The following is a 15,075-nucleotide window of genomic DNA, read 5'->3' as shown; positions in this document are numbered from 1 at the left end:
AAAACCAATTTAGTTGTATTACTCACAGGTAAAAAAACAGGATATTCTTATTTTCATATCAATTACAAGTGGGGGCATATAGGTAGGAGAGTATTTGTGTCCACATTAAAAACAAAAAGATATTTCTTATAACAAATATGATAATGTATTAAATAATTTGACAGCCATTTCCATCCAACTAGATATTTATGGAGGGAAAAAGATGTGTATGTAAAAATTGCCATATATATCAATATATGCTATTTTTGGTCTTTCTTAAGGCTTTTTTCCAAAATAAGTAAAGGATGAGGTTTCAAGCGACCATCATATTTGCGACACATATGACTGACTATTTAGCTCCTCCATTTTTCTTTATATTATTTTATTATCTTTAATTCTTTCTCCAAGAAATAAAAACGAAAATTTTGTTTCACAACACCATTACCATAACTACAACGAGAAGAGGATCTTTTTAAGGAGAAAAGCAGAGAGAGAGAAGAGAGTGTGTCAAGTTTTTTTTTGTCTCTTGTTTCTTTTATTACACACAAATAGATGAAACGAGGAAAGCTAATTCTTTTGCTACTTCCATAAAAAGGTTCTTCCTTTCGCAGAGAATCAAGTTTGATCATCTTCTTTCTTCTTTCTTCTTTCTTCTTCTTTTTTTTCTCATCTCCCTCCATTAAGGCTTATATAGTCTTCTATATCTCTACCTATACATACACAATCTTGTACCTCTTCTGGTAATATATCCTCGCAAGCTTCCTGGTTAGGTTTTTGTCAAACCCTTTTCGCCAATCGGTAAGATCTCTTCGACATGATCTTTCCTTTTTCTTTTGCTTTGTACTCTGATGGATCTCAAACCTTAGATGGGCTTGGTTTCATTTTGTTCGATTTGATGTTTTTGGTTTCTTTATCCTAAATCTCATGGAACGAGGTTGCATCCTTCAATTAAACCGAAAACAAAAGTTTCCATTACAGACTTATAGATCAGCTACTTTAGATTGTTTTGCTTTTTGGGTACTTAAATATTCTTTCGTTGACTTCATCAGTCTCCTCCCACCCAAAAAAAAAAAAAAAAAAGAGTCTTATTTCGATCATATCTCCATTTTTTTTAACCTACTCTCTTTGATTCATATATGAAATGGGTTTGTTTTATGTGTGTTACTAATCTTGACCTTGTTATTGAGGTGGTTGCACCATTGATCTCCCGTTTTCAGCAATTAAAGAAAAATAATTTACTTTTTTTTTTTTTTTTTTTTTTTCTGTGAAAGGGAAATTAATTAAACAAGAAGATGGTGAGGGGCAAAACTCAGATGAAGAGAATAGAGAATGCAACAAGCAGACAAGTGACTTTCTCTAAACGAAGGAATGGTCTGTTGAAGAAAGCCTTTGAGCTCTCAGTGCTTTGTGATGCTGAAGTTTCTCTTATCATCTTCTCTCCCAAAGGCAAACTTTATGAATTCGCCAGCTCCAAGTATGTTTCCTTCTTTTGTTTCTTCTTATAAATCATCCAGAGAAAGAGAGAGATATCTCTCATTAGCCTCTCTTTTTTTATCTTAATTTTTATATCTCTTGGTTTATATATGGATTAATTGATTGGCTTTTTGTGGAATCACATCTCTTTGACGGTTGCTTTGAGAGGTGGGTTAAATTAATGAGTTTCTTGGTTTCTGCAAAATTAGGGCTATTATTAAAGTAGTATCAAGTACATATACTCTTATTTGTTTTTTTTCCCGCTAGTACATCAGCTTGGTTAATCATCTGTCTCTCTCTTTCTCAATTAGTTTCTGAAGTTATGATATAAATAAAATGTGCTCTCTGGTAAGCAAATTTACATTTGTTAGATATTTGATCTTCTTAGAGCTTCAGCAGTGGCACAAGCAGGTGGGTGTGAGTCTTGGGGTGTAGGTATTAAAAAAACGAAAAAATTGTCTCTCTCTTCACACCCACCATTGGAGTGATTTTGCTCTAAATATAGAGTTTAGAGCAAGATATAGAGCATCATTGGAGATGCCCTGATATTATAATACTAAAAAAATACTTACACCCACACAAACACATTTACCACTGCTGATGGTCTTAGATCTTATTAGAGATCATGATCACACATATGTACAACTTAATTTAATTGTTTCAATTAGTATTCTTTTGGTTTGAGATGACACACGATCTGGTTGAATTAGCTTGTCTTGTTATTGGTTTAAGCAAAACATGTTTGTGATGGCTATGAAGTTGTTTCATCATTCCTGATTTATTAATCACTCGTGCTTCATTTTATGATCATTCCTGATTTATTAATCTCTCGTGCTTCATTTTATGATCATTCCTAATTTAGTGCAATTTGTTTGAATATTTGTTCCTGATTTTGACATAGAAACTCAATGTTGATTGTTTTTGAGAATAATAAAGAGTTTTATCTTGTAGACTTGTACTGTTAGGTAGAAGGGAAACCAAACTTATTTTTCATGAATCATTACTTCTGTAAATGGAAAAAGCCAGCTTTTGATCAGATGTTTCAGACATTTGGTCCATTTGAGAAAGTACATCTTTCTCTCGAACCTACTAATTAATATAAAGATAAGACCTCACATGTTTTTGATTTCTAAAATGGGAAGAAAAGAAAAAAAAAAGTACAAGATACTTTTCAAGTTATGTCCTTAAGTAAGTGATCTTGTGATTACTTCAATAAGAAATGTTTTTGATGTTTTGAGAACACAATTAGGTAAATTTAATCTCTGATGATTTAGTTTCATATTCCAATGTTTTTGACAGTATGCAAGATACCATAGATCGTTATCTGAGGCATACTAAGGATCGAGTCAGCACCAAACCGGTTTCTGAAGAAAATATGCAGGTTGATTCTTTATGATCTTGCCTATTAATACTTAATATAATACTATCAAAGAGGGTTACGGAATAACCACGATATGTACACAATCTCAAGGTCACAGGATCAAGTTACATATTTATTAGGGATATTTACGTACATGCAATAACATTTTTGTGAGGGATATTTACGTACATGCAATAACATTTTTGTGATATAACCAACAGCATTTGAAATATGAAGCAGCAAACATGATGAAGAAAATTGAGCAACTCGAAGCTGCTAAACGGTTTGTGATATATACATATAAACACATTATACTCGCTTGTGTATATATATCACGGATTAAGGTTTGATCCTAAAGTGTTTTGTTTTTGTTATCAGTAAACTCTTGGGAGAAGGCATAGGAACATGCTCAATCGAGGAGCTGCAACAGATTGAGCATCAGCTTGAGAAAAGTGTCAAATGTATTCGAGCAAGAAAGGTATATATTTATCTACATCCCCACATTATAATTATTCTTCGAATCATCTTCTAAAACCACTCATAATTTCTAACTCAATTTCTCATCTCTATTAGACTCAAGTGTTTAAGGAACAAATTGAGCAGCTCAAGCAAAAGGTAAAGTAGGTTCTATGAGTGTGTATATATATATGTATGTATGTAAATTGTGGAAAATTCCAAGTAAATAATCCTCTTGTGCTTGCTCTTACAATTGGAATCTAAAACTTTTGCAGGAGAAAGCTCTAGCTGCAGAAAACGAGAAGCTCTCTGAAAAGGTATAATATATTCTTATGGGTCTCAAGTTATTCTTTTTTTCTATTCGGTTAAGATAAGAAAGTTGGGTTCTTTTTGGGGGTTATTAGGTTATGAGACTCCTTACTAGTTTTTCCTGGTTAGCTTCAATCATCATGACCTTTTATGTATTGTTCTATCTTCTTTGCATCTATTAATTTTGTGTAATGATTATATTTGAATGCAGTGGGGATCTCATGAAATCGTGATTTGGTCGAGTAAGAATCAAGAAAGTACTGGAAGAGGTGATGAAGAGAGTAGCCCAAGTTCTGAAGTAGAGACGCAATTGTTCATTGGGCTACCTTGTTCTTCAAGAAAGTGATTCACTCAACAAATAAAAACTGGTTTAGCAGTACTGAGAGTGTATAAGGACAAGTAACAAAACTCTAAAGCTGCTTCTCTTGTTGTCTTATTTCTCTTTCACTCTCTCTCAGTCATTTCTTTAATGATAAATGTTCTCTGCCAAAACTGAACTGCTTGTGTTATGTATCTATGTTCTTACACTCGCCTCTACAGAATGTAATTTTTGATTATGTTTAGTTTTTATGTATCAATTTAGCCTCCTTCCCTCAAAATCAGCAATATCTATAATATAACTTATTGGTTGATCAAGTCGAGGCTAGAACATCCAAAACTGGTAAACAAATAAAAATTAACAAAATGAAATAGAACTAGTAAAAATTCACTACGAGAAAAGTACAGTTTTAGCTTCTGTTTCTATGATGGTGTGAGATTCTAATTAAGGTTGGTGACTTTTAGATAATAAAGCTCGTTTTAAGTTCGTTTATAAAGTCTGTAAGCAGATTCACCAGAAGTGATGAGCAATTAACTAAAGCTCGTTTTAAGTTCAGCCACTACATATGGTACATACAGAGTAAAACACTCAATTTTTTGGTTACGAGCCTTCGTAACAAGCTCTCACTAAGTCCCATAGTCTGAGTAAAACACTCAATTTTTTTGTTATAAAACTCTATATAACAAGCTCTCACTAAGTCCCATAGTCTGATGATGCAAATACTAGACAATTAAACTTTTTTTTTTGGCAGCATCTAATTGGTCAAATCAATTACTGCATAATTTCAGATGAAGAGCTGAAACACTACAACGGTTTTGCTAGAGTGTCAGAACTCATTGCCCCATTATTTTGTAATCGAAATACTCATCCTGAGCGGCTAGTGGCAACTTAACAATACAAAGAGCGGTTAAAAAAAAAAAAAAAACGGTTTTAAAGTATTTCCAAAACATATAAGTAGTCTAGTGACGGTTTTTTTTATCTAACTTGTAGTAGTCTAGTGACGGTTTTGGAAAAATGTTGCGCCCCCTATTCAAGATCGCTGGGAGACGAGATTTGTGTGCATCTTTTAATTTTTGGGACTGATGAGATTAGGGCACAAATCCAAAAAAAATTAGATGTTTTAGGCCATACAAAAAAAAAAATCTTTTATATTATAAAGCATAAGTTACCTGGCCAGTAGTCATCTTTTATCTAACTCTGATAAATTTATTTTTCTGACTTTCCTCTCCATTTAATCTTTCTCGCAATTCTTCTCCATCATTGTTTCTTCCTCTCCATCGTTTTATGGTTGCCAAGAAACCTATGATTCCAATTCTCTTCAGGTAAATGCTTAAACTGTGTTCTTATTCATTCATGTTCATTAAGTAGCTGGAAACCTATTGATCAAACTACTACAACTTCTGAGGTATTAGTGTTTATATTCAACTCTATTTTATATAAGGAGGGAGTACACATCTGATTTTTATGATCCACACCATTAGGAAAGTACTTGCGTCACTTTTGCAAGAAATTGGAGTTTCCAAAGGAAATTCTATGGTACTATGTTGGATGCACACAATGTTTCACGAGAGCCATATCCTATTTTAACCCAGAAACCGAGGAATATGAGCTTAACAAGTATTCATGCGACACTGCAACAAGCAATAAACATCCAAAAGTATAAGGTAACGTTTGCCTTAATCCTTTAATAAAGCATGAGACTTTCATATCACAAGGACTTAAGAAATATGGTTTTTTGCTTGCTCATCAGGTACAAAGTACATGTTAAAGTAATTGATCATATTGCTGCAACCGCTTCGTTCCTTTTGTTTGATAGGGAAGTTATGCAACTGATTCATAAAGCTGCCTATGAATTGCTTGAGCAGCAAGTACAGGTGTGTTTTGCATTCTTAATATATCGGCAATCAAGTTTCAAAGTTGTAAAACTCATAGAAAAACCTAAAACTATCCAACAATTTTTCTAAGGAGGGTACACATTCTGAAGTTTCTATAGTTTCAATCACGTCAAACGCTATTCAAATTATATATTCCTACATATTTTCTATAGTTTCAATCACGACAAGTTAGCGCACATTTGCAGATGGAAATACGTCTACGGAAACAAATAACAGTGAATTGTCTCTTTGTTCTTCTGTTACTCCAAGCACAAAATGAAAAATAACGATGTGATAGAGATAGATGAAGGAGTTCAAGAATCATTAACAAAGCAAAAAACATCGTCAAAGGTGGTTCCAAAGAGCCGGAAAAAGTGATACTTGATGTCACTTAGCTGTTCATTTTCATGAATCTAAGCATATTTATTACATATTTATTACTTGATGTCTTCTTTTTTCTTTACTTATCACATATTTATTACTTTATTGATTGAGCTAATTTTAAACCTAAGTTTATAGTTTTTGATGGCCATACAATCAAACTAGATTTAATTTTTACAAAATTTAAAATTTTAATAATAACAAATGGTGTCCGTACTTGCACGGGTGGTAATACTAGTTATTTCTATACTCCAAATCGTTTAGACTCTTTAGATAATAGAGAAAGATAAACATGTTGTGATATGATGGCATGTGCAGTAAACGTTTATATGGGCCCATAAATTATCTAGTAATGGCCCACTTGTAAAAAGGCTTACTTTGCGATATGGGCATACACAACGGCGAACCCTTTGGTCGAGTGTATGTATTAAAAAACTCAAAACAAAGTGAAAAAAAGTTGAGACTCGAGTGTAGCAGTACACCCGGGTATGAAGTATTAAAAAAAAAAGAAAAAAAATTTCTGTCTTTACCTCTCTTTCTCTTTTAACTTTTACATTATTTTTACCTTTTCTTTAATTACATACACCCGCTGATCGAGTGCTGCAATATGTATGGTCTAACAGCCCATAAAACGGTAGTAAATAGATAGAGGATATTATTAGAAACTTAATCCTAGTAGGTAAAAAACAAAAATAAATATGAAAACTTTTTGGAAAAGTCAACAGACAAGAGTAAAGTTTGCCAAAGAAGGAGGACTCTTCCAAAAGTCAAATCAAGAAACAGCAATGTGGGTCCTACCTGGCTACATCATCATTGCGCTTTTTCCAAAATCAACTACGTGGCATCAGTGCCGGTCCGATAAATTTGGCTATCCTAAGCAAAATTAAAGCCCATAAAAAAAATTTCTTTTAAATTAGATTTTTACCATTAAAAAGAATGTTGTAGTTGTCTCTAAACACCCATAATATTTTTAAAAAGCCCTACAAAAATTATTGTATATAAGAAAACTTAATAAATTTTTAAGTAAAAAGACTCTTACATTTTGAGGCCCAAATCGGTGGTTTCAGTGGCTTGTCCTCTGCGTCGGCCCTGCGTGGCATTTTCTTATTCGTTCGTTTTTTAGTTACAGGTTGATTTCATTTATTCACCCAATTGTTTCGGAAGTTCATTACTTACGTAGTTGAGCTGAATCCTTGATTATTCGTCACCCATTTGATTCAACGTCGCACGATTTATTTATTATTCGGCCATACTACTATTCAGCAATTCATATAACGTAATGTCTGAGATTTAATAGTATTAATGCCAAACAAATCTTTTCATTTAATTAATTGTAGAATAATTATACATATAAGTATATAAATGCCGTAAGTTATTAAAGTTTATTTCATTTGGAAAATGTTAGTAAACTCAAAACAAATGTTTTATAGATCAAGTAAGAGTAAGAGGATAAATGTCTAAAGAGCACATACATGCGAATATAGATTCATACGAACTGGAAATTAAATGACAAACATCTAGTACAAAAGTTTTTGTTTATAGAAAAAAAATATAGAAATGTAAATTGGGAAAAACGACTGCAGAGAGCTGAAATTGGCCTGACCGTGGGATCGTGGTCTAATCAACAGAGAGTCAAAGAACCCAACCTTGGACGAAATTGGTCTCACCTGCCACGTTGCTCTTTGATACTGAAGACCCTTCACCTTGCACGTAGTAATGTTGTTGAAACCTATAATCCAAATACCAAACAAGTCTTGTAATCATATCTTATTTCTATCCATTTATTTGTAAGAGAAAAAAGGAGATATTCTTACCCTATTTGTAAAAAGGGTTCGGTGTTGCAATCCAGTGAAATAGGATGAGAAGGCTCAACCGGAAATTCAGAATTGTTTCGATCCCCGGCCGCCGAGTTTGCCCATAAGTCTTGAAACGTTTTGAAAGCATGGCCTTCCGTCTCAAACTATTGAAAATTTACGTTTACTTAAGAGCCAACATCATAATTATATGACAATTTATATAATTTTGTGATCTAGAAATAAAAACCTTAATCTTGAGTTGTTTGTTTATGTCTCCTAGTTGCCTCTCCTGCACTTCAAAAGTACATTGATTGATATGCATATATGTTTTTCAGTTTGGTATGAAACATTTATATATAATTAACTTGCCTTTTTCCTAAGATCTTCCATTTCTTCCATCATAACTTGTGTCTGCATATATATGTTAGCTGAATGGTTAATTATGAATACTGTTTGATGATAAACATAAATATATTTCGAAATGAAACAAAAGACCAGTCTAGATCATGTGACCTTGCGCTGTCGAGTCGCGGTAAGAGCGGCTTCGAGCTGCCTCTCGAGCGCTTGCAGTTCCTTCACACCCATTTCTCCAAGATCTTCTCCAAGCAAATTCCTTTATAATTAGCGATTATCAATAAACATAACTATAGATTTGTAACTATACATATATATTGGAAGATGATAATAACGATTTAATTTCAAGGGATTAGAAACCTATTAGTGCGAACAAGAGATTCGTATTTGGATTTAAGCTTTGTCACCTCCTGACACCAACTCTGCACCATATTAGATTATACAATGAAATGCATATATAGTAACAAGAGAATTTGAAGAAAGAGAGTTAGCTCGAATACATTTATTGTAAAAATCAAAGTACATACACACACACTTGCCTGTGTAGTCTCTTCAGGCTTATTATTGCTTAGAGTACAGTTGTAACAACGGTTATACCGTTCGATTGTTCTTGCAATTCTACAGCAAATTCAATTTAAAAAAAAAATGAGAGATCATTGGCTCAAGTATGTATAAAGATTCTTCTTACAACAAGAACTCAAGTTATATCTTACACGCATGGTCTAAAAGGTAAAACCCTAGTTTGGAATTTTTTAAAAAAGCTAGAAACCCATTTTGCAATCTGGCATCTTTAAGATTAAAGAATCAAACGAATTCAATCAACAAATTTAATTTGTCAAATTATAACGTACGGATGGACCCATTAGCTTATGATTAAGGATCCAAGAGAGAGCTACAGAAGATATATATAACGATGAACCCTAATTACCACAGGATAAAAGACACAACCATTAAGAATACCCACAAGATCAAAACATGATCCGACTCTTGAATCGTACGATATAACCAGTAATAAAAGAACCCATTTAATCAAATTTTCATTAAAAACCTAACTTTATTGAATGAATCTAAAGAGCACAAAAGTTGGTTCGAAGGAGCAAGATATATATACCCAACACTACCGAACTCGTAGAGCTTGCCACGGCTTGAGAAGATGATGAGAGCAACTTCGGCATCACAAAGAACAGAAAGCTCATAAGCTTTCTTCAGCAAACCGTTTCTTCTTTTTGAGAAGGTCACTTGTCTATTAATCTTGTTCTCTATCCTCTTCATCTCCACTCTCCCTCTTCCCATCTTTCTCTCTCCTTCTCTTGATTCTGATTTCTTCTTCTTCCTCTTCTTCTCAAGAATTGGTAACTTTTAAAAGTATAGAGAATTAGAGATCAAAGGAATATAAGTATCGTACACGACAATGTGTTTCTATATATATAAACTATTTTTACTTTCTATTCTTATTGTTATAGGTTAATAACTTAATATGGTGAATAATTACATATATCCTTTTTAATTAATTATCAACCGTCCTAAGTATGTGAAAGTGGTACCAACAAATAAGATTTTTTGTTGGAGAAATAAATAAAAAATAGCGTCAATATTTGATGGAACAAAATGATAAATCTGTCTTCATCGTTATAGCTAGATTCCTAAGAATGGAAATCTACTTGTAACAGTAGGACCATTGAAAATTTCTATTATTTTCTCTTTTTAATTATTAGGACTCTTTTTTTTTCCTAGAGCTCGATTCCAAATTCAAACTAATTCATTTTTTGTTCCAAATGTTATGGCTCCCGTTCATCTACTTATTGTAGTTTTTTTTTTTTTTTGTGTGTTTATATGATGACTATACTCATTTGTTGTTATAAATAAACAGACAATATTGGTTTTCTAATGCCATGAAGCATTGATCTATAATACTCGCAACTTTATATATCGATATATTTTAATTGAAAACCGTGATTCAGTATGTTTGTTTACTTGACCTAAAATCGGACGAAGTTAATGCTGATTGGTTTTTACTAATTTTGGAACTTTTTAAGTGGTCAAAGAAGAGGAAGAAAATTCATCATTGTTTTTGAAGCTCTCGCACAGCTGGTTAAATATAGATGAAATAGTCGTCAAAACGAAACCTGTATTGTTACCTCTGAAAATAAATTGAAATGAGATATTTTTCCTATGTATATGCAAAAATATATTTACAGTTTCATCGCTAATATCCAAATGATTATTTTTAATCAGTTATTGATGTTTTTTTCACGTATCATTTGATATCTTGACGATTCTTTCAACGTTATCCATCAAAACGGTAACTAATTCAATTATGGGTTTAAAACTTGTAAGTTAAATAGTGGACACTTCACGTACGTCAACTATTTTTCAGCCAGACGTGAACTTAAAAACGTCAAGTTAATTTTCGGCTAATGAGATATTGAAGCTCAATGGAGTGAATTAACAGATCATCACATGAATCATATGTAAGGCATCCTCTCTTTTGTATTGTAGGCCTTACCTTTTTATCAATCAGTCGGCGTGTCAGTGTCTTGTGGTTTTAAGAAAAAAATATTCAAACCTCATTGTCTCCACATGTTAAATAGTCTTTTTCTTCGTCCGAGGCAACAATTATTTAATCAAATATATTTAAAAACTTAAAATGGATCGTCATATACATTTAGACTATACAAAATAGTATATGTTTTGGTGGAGTGTGAGTATTATTAAAAAAGAAAATAATAGAATAGTATAACACATGGGTGTGAGATAACACTTGGGTGTGAGTATTATTTTAATGTTTTATGTTTTATCTCTCTTTCTCTCTCCTCTCTCTCTCTCTCCAATAACCAAATCTCTCTCTCTTAAAAAAAATTATAATAAATATATTGTTAACACACACCCACCCACATGCACCATTGTGGGTGCTCTTAGAGAATTTACAACGATAAAAGTTTCTTAAATATAATAATTTAATATTTTTGTAATAAAAAATTATTTGTTTAAATTTTAATTAATTAAAAAAGATTTTAACCAATCAAATAATATCAAGTGTCAGACACAGTATCTCAGAATGTGTCATTTCAGAGTTTTTCAAATAAAACATTCTGTCTCATTCTCTCTCACACTTTTAATTATTTTTAATTTTTTTAAATTTTTAAACACATTTTGAGAAACCTCCAATGCTCTTACTTGTTTTCGATTAGTACATGTAACTATTTTTACGAACGTTTAGTTATCGCCCATATGCTAGAGGAACACATAAGTTTACAAACAACATAGAATTGTCACATTATATATGGAGCAACAACATACATTGATAAATCTGTATATCTTTAACTACAACACACATAAATTGATGATTTATGATATCAAGAGTTGTAATCTAGTAGTTTCATCTATATTTTTACATTATATATAGAAAAATGAAAGCTTATCAAATGTTAGTGGTGGGCTACTACATCTACAATATATTTTTTAAAAAAAATCAATAACTAGAACGGACAGTGACCGAACCATTCTCGTTGTGTCTAATCCTTAAGAAAATAACAAAGGAAAGTCGTACGTTTGATGATATAAAACCTTTTTTTATGTTTGGACGAGTTTCATAGAACATGGTGGACAAAAGTATAGTAGTCTACTATTTAGTATTTCCTTTTTAAAAACAAGCCAAGCCATGGAAATGACTTTGTACCATTCACAGGTAATTTAGTGAGTATTTGTTTATTTACAAAGATGTGAAGGGAAGAGAGGTTGTGGTGGTGGTGGTTAGGGGCATGCCAAAGACGGAAAGGCAAGCAAAGAAGATCGCGTAGTCTTCGTAATTTCATACTTTTCACTTTGTAGTAATCTTTCCTTTATTTGAAGAAAAAAAAAAAAGTAATCTTTCCTTTATTTTTTATTTTCCCTTTTTTAAAAATTCCTCACCATTGTTTCTTTGTTCAAATTAATATCCACACACTCTTTTGGAAATGGCACTGCAGCTTCATGTGAGGTGTGGGGTCATTGCGCCTTATCATCTGAAAATGTTACCCTCTTGACATTCAATGACCCTATTTTCTTCTTTTCCATAATTTCTCTCCTTAATTTCTTTTACCATTTTACTATAACAAAAATGAAGCAAAAAGAATAGGTAAAGAACAACATATAATTTTTTTAATGGGATCATAGTAGGGTACTTGAAGTCACTATGCATTGAATATGGATTGCTATATTTCTCTCTCTTTTTTAATCTCAATTTTGAGTTAATGATCTTCAAATGTGTGTTTCAAATATAGCATTAACGGCGGTATATCAAGAATAAAAAAAAAAAAAAGAAGAAATTTTAATACACTTTACATATATCTCTATTTCAGTTAAAATTTTAAAAATGCCAACGAACCATAATTGTCCCTTTTAAATCATTTCATTTCATTTCAAAAGGACCATTGACGACGAAATCTATAAATTAGTAAGGCCCAAATTTTTGTACAAAGGCCCATTAGGTTGAATAACTATGGGCCTAAAGCGGTCCGATCAATCTCTGTGACATTACCTTTTTCTTCGTCGTAGAGATTTCTCGAGAGAGAGAAAAAGAGAAAAAGATGGCTGAAGCAGCGAGAAGACAAGGTGGTGGGAGACCACTACCGCCACCTCCGAGAGGCGCTAACCAACCTAATCGCCCTAAACCTGAACCTGTCGATCGTGAAAAGGTTTGTTTTCGATTTCATAGATTCGCGAATCGTTGAAACATCTTCTAGGGTTTGTGTTCTGTTTAGGGTTTTAATCTGCAGTCACTGATGATTTCTTTATGTTTAACCTTCGAATCGCAGACATGTCCCCTACTTCTTCGTGTTTTCACCAAGGTACGCTTCATCAATGACATAGTTTAATCACTGGGCACTCTCGAGAATTGGCGATGTTTGTTTTCTTATGAATTAGATTGCAATTTGGGATTAATTGGGTAGTTTTGATTGCAGAGTGGTGGTCATCATACTAATGAAGATTATGCTGTGAGAGGCAGAGAACCAAAAGATGAAGTTCAAATCTACACTTGGAAAGATGCCACTCTTCGCGAGTTAACAGATTTGGTATGTCTTTTGCCATTAAGTTTTAGATTGGGTGCTCGAGACCACAATAAAGCAGCTTCCTTTGAGAACTTTTCTACACATGACAGATTTCAGCTAAAGGATTCACTTTGTTTTACTGCTTAGTGCTGATTAAAGTTCACAGTTTTTTGGGATGTTTCTCATAAGCACAAAGTAAAATCACGTTTGCATTGCAGGTGAAAGAAGTTTCTGTAGCAGCTAGGAGAAGGAATGCAAGATTGTCTTTTGCGTTTGTTTATCCTGACAAGCAGGGTCGCTTTACTATGAGAGAGGTAAGTAAGATTACGTTTCTTCATAATCTTGATAGTGTATCACCATAGCCACACATGATCATTGATACATTCTAGAGTTTCTGTGTTTCTCTGCCACATCTCTTAGTCACACATGTAGCTACCAATCATTCAGAGTTTTATCGACAATGTTTCTATAATATCTTGAACATGTCTTTTGCTTATTGACTGATGACAACTCATCTTCCCATGGTTATTGATTTTTGAAACTTGAGAGACCACATCGTTATAGCTAGTCACTACAGAATGTATTAATTTGATTGAATGGTTGCTTTCAGATTCAATTGTTATGGCTTCTACTTGTTTTCTCTGTGATGTTTGCATTCAAGAACCCATGAGAAGAGTCTGATCTTGTGGTTGTTTTTTTGTTAATTGGTAAAGGTTGGGCAGACTATGTCTTTTCCGAACCGAAAACAACCAGATGACAGTAAAACGCTTTCCGACCTTAGGTTTGAGGTACGTTAACCACACAGAAGATCCATCTTGTAGATGATGATATAGTTTATAACCTTATTTTTTCAATTTTTTGCCCAAGTAGCTATAACTGCAGTTGATCAATCTATCTGCAGATTGGAGATTATCTGGATGTCGCAATTTACTAGGAAGTTTCTGTTTCGTTAAGTGGGATTTAGCTGCGTGCACAATGGAAGAAGAACACATTTCATGGTTGTACCATCTCAAACTTCGTTTAGACATTTTATGTATTTTTGGATCTGGTCTGTGCACTAATGTCTAATGGTTTAGTATAATATCCTGCTTTTTTTTTTGTTTAAAGGGTTTTCTGTCCTAAAGAACCAAAAAAAAAAATGGAAGAACTCAGCCCTTTTATATAGAAAAAGGTTTAAAATATACTACTACTTGTATATGTGTCAAATTAAGATTTCAACCGTTATTAGTAGAATTAGTACTCGTACTTAACATAGGAGAAGTTGCTGAAGAAAGAAATCGGAGAAGTGAAAAAAAGAAGATGAATTTAGACAACATTAACCATCAAGACCGAGTGATAAACATAAAAGAGTGAGCAATGGAAGACAAAAAAATGCTTTAAAAATAAAGATATAATTCTTGAATTGAATTATACAAAAGTTTAATAGCAAAATATGAACGTTGCGTTTACGACTCCCTATATTGTTCCAACGTTATGTTTGATTTGACTTGAGGGTAGGGATAAATTTAAACGTTGAAATGGTAACATTTTCTTACTGTTAGAAGTATAATATTTTATTACAAACATTCAGATAATGACTCTCTATAAATACTCCTTTCTTGGGTCAGAAATCTGAATCCTCTTAACTGGTTTATATTTTACAAATGTCGAGTACAATCTGTTTTTCTCTCTTAGTTCTGTACTTCTGTTTTTCCACTTGAGTCCAACCATAGGCTTCAATCAAACAAACATAAAGCATCATCTC

At 32.8% G+C, this 15,075-nt stretch overlaps 3 protein-coding genes across 3 annotated transcripts; 2 read left to right on the top strand and 1 right to left on the bottom strand.

The window, feature by feature from the left end:
* The first annotated feature begins 271 nt into the window (after positions 1–271).
* Positions 272–4,149, top strand: LOC9316258 (MADS-box protein SOC1). The gene is made up of 8 exons (XM_002881978.2): positions 272–777; positions 1,251–1,453; positions 2,752–2,833; positions 3,034–3,095; positions 3,191–3,290; positions 3,386–3,427; positions 3,544–3,585; positions 3,789–4,149. Exons 2-8 carry the CDS (start codon positions 1,272–1,274, stop codon positions 3,921–3,923), a joined length of 645 nt encoding a protein of 214 aa, XP_002882024.1. The 5' UTR covers positions 272–777; positions 1,251–1,271; the 3' UTR covers positions 3,924–4,149.
* Positions 4,150–7,556: 3,407 nt separating this feature from the next.
* On the bottom strand, positions 7,557–9,881 carry LOC9318090 (agamous-like MADS-box protein AGL6). The gene is made up of 8 exons (XM_021029047.1): positions 9,413–9,881; positions 8,841–8,919; positions 8,662–8,723; positions 8,461–8,560; positions 8,317–8,358; positions 8,195–8,236; positions 7,966–8,111; positions 7,557–7,880 (listed from the first exon to the last, which is right to left on the bottom strand). Exons 1-8 carry the CDS (start codon positions 9,592–9,594, stop codon positions 7,784–7,786), a joined length of 750 nt encoding a protein of 249 aa, XP_020884706.1. The 5' UTR covers positions 9,595–9,881; the 3' UTR covers positions 7,557–7,783.
* Positions 9,882–12,808: 2,927 nt separating this feature from the next.
* On the top strand, positions 12,809–14,428 carry LOC9316257 (histone deacetylase complex subunit SAP18). The gene is made up of 6 exons (XM_002881977.2): positions 12,809–12,977; positions 13,098–13,130; positions 13,245–13,355; positions 13,550–13,645; positions 14,045–14,119; positions 14,233–14,428. The coding sequence occupies exons 1-6, from the start codon at positions 12,870–12,872 to the stop codon at positions 14,263–14,265; spliced, it is 456 nt and encodes a 151-aa protein (XP_002882023.1). The 5' UTR covers positions 12,809–12,869; the 3' UTR covers positions 14,266–14,428.
* The last annotated feature ends 647 nt before the right edge of the window (positions 14,429–15,075 follow it).

The sequence above is a fragment of the Arabidopsis lyrata genome (genome assembly GCF_000004255.2).
Source record: "Arabidopsis lyrata subsp. lyrata unplaced genomic scaffold ARALYscaffold_4, whole genome shotgun sequence".
Lineage (NCBI taxonomy): Eukaryota > Viridiplantae > Streptophyta > Magnoliopsida > Brassicales > Brassicaceae > Arabidopsis > Arabidopsis lyrata.
The sequence above is the reverse complement of the archived record's forward strand: the minus strand, read 5'-3'. Positions and strand labels throughout refer to the sequence as shown.

What these genes read in the sequence shown, in the direction of transcription:
- LOC9316258 (XM_002881978.2), top strand. Translation starts at nt 1,272, where the DNA reads ATGGTGAGGGGCAAAACTCAGATGAAGAGAATAGAGAATGCAACAAGC. An exon ending in CAACTCGAAGCTGCTAAACG is followed by an intron (nt 3,096 to 3,190) that starts GTTTGTGATATA and finishes TTTTGTTATCAG; the next exon opens with TAAACTCTTGGGAGAAGGCA. An exon ending in ACGAGAAGCTCTCTGAAAAG is followed by an intron (nt 3,586 to 3,788) that starts GTATAATATATT and finishes ATTTGAATGCAG; the next exon opens with TGGGGATCTCATGAAATCGT.
- LOC9318090 (XM_021029047.1), bottom strand. Translation starts at nt 9,594, where the DNA reads ATGGGAAGAGGGAGAGTGGAGATGAAGAGGATAGAGAACAAGATTAAT. An exon ending in TGGAAGATCTTAGGAAAAAG is followed by an intron (nt 8,237 to 8,316) that starts GCAAGTTAATTA and finishes TTTGAAGTGCAG; the next exon opens with GAGAGGCAACTAGGAGACAT. An exon ending in GAACCCTTTTTACAAATAGG is followed by an intron (nt 7,881 to 7,965) that starts GTAAGAATATCT and finishes TTTGGATTATAG; the next exon opens with GTTTCAACAACATTACTACG.
- LOC9316257 (XM_002881977.2), top strand. Translation starts at nt 12,870, where the DNA reads ATGGCTGAAGCAGCGAGAAGACAAGGTGGTGGGAGACCACTACCGCCA. An exon ending in GTCGCTTTACTATGAGAGAG is followed by an intron (nt 13,646 to 14,044) that starts GTAAGTAAGATT and finishes TAATTGGTAAAG; the next exon opens with GTTGGGCAGACTATGTCTTT. An exon ending in TTTCCGACCTTAGGTTTGAG is followed by an intron (nt 14,120 to 14,232) that starts GTACGTTAACCA and finishes ATCTATCTGCAG; the next exon opens with ATTGGAGATTATCTGGATGT.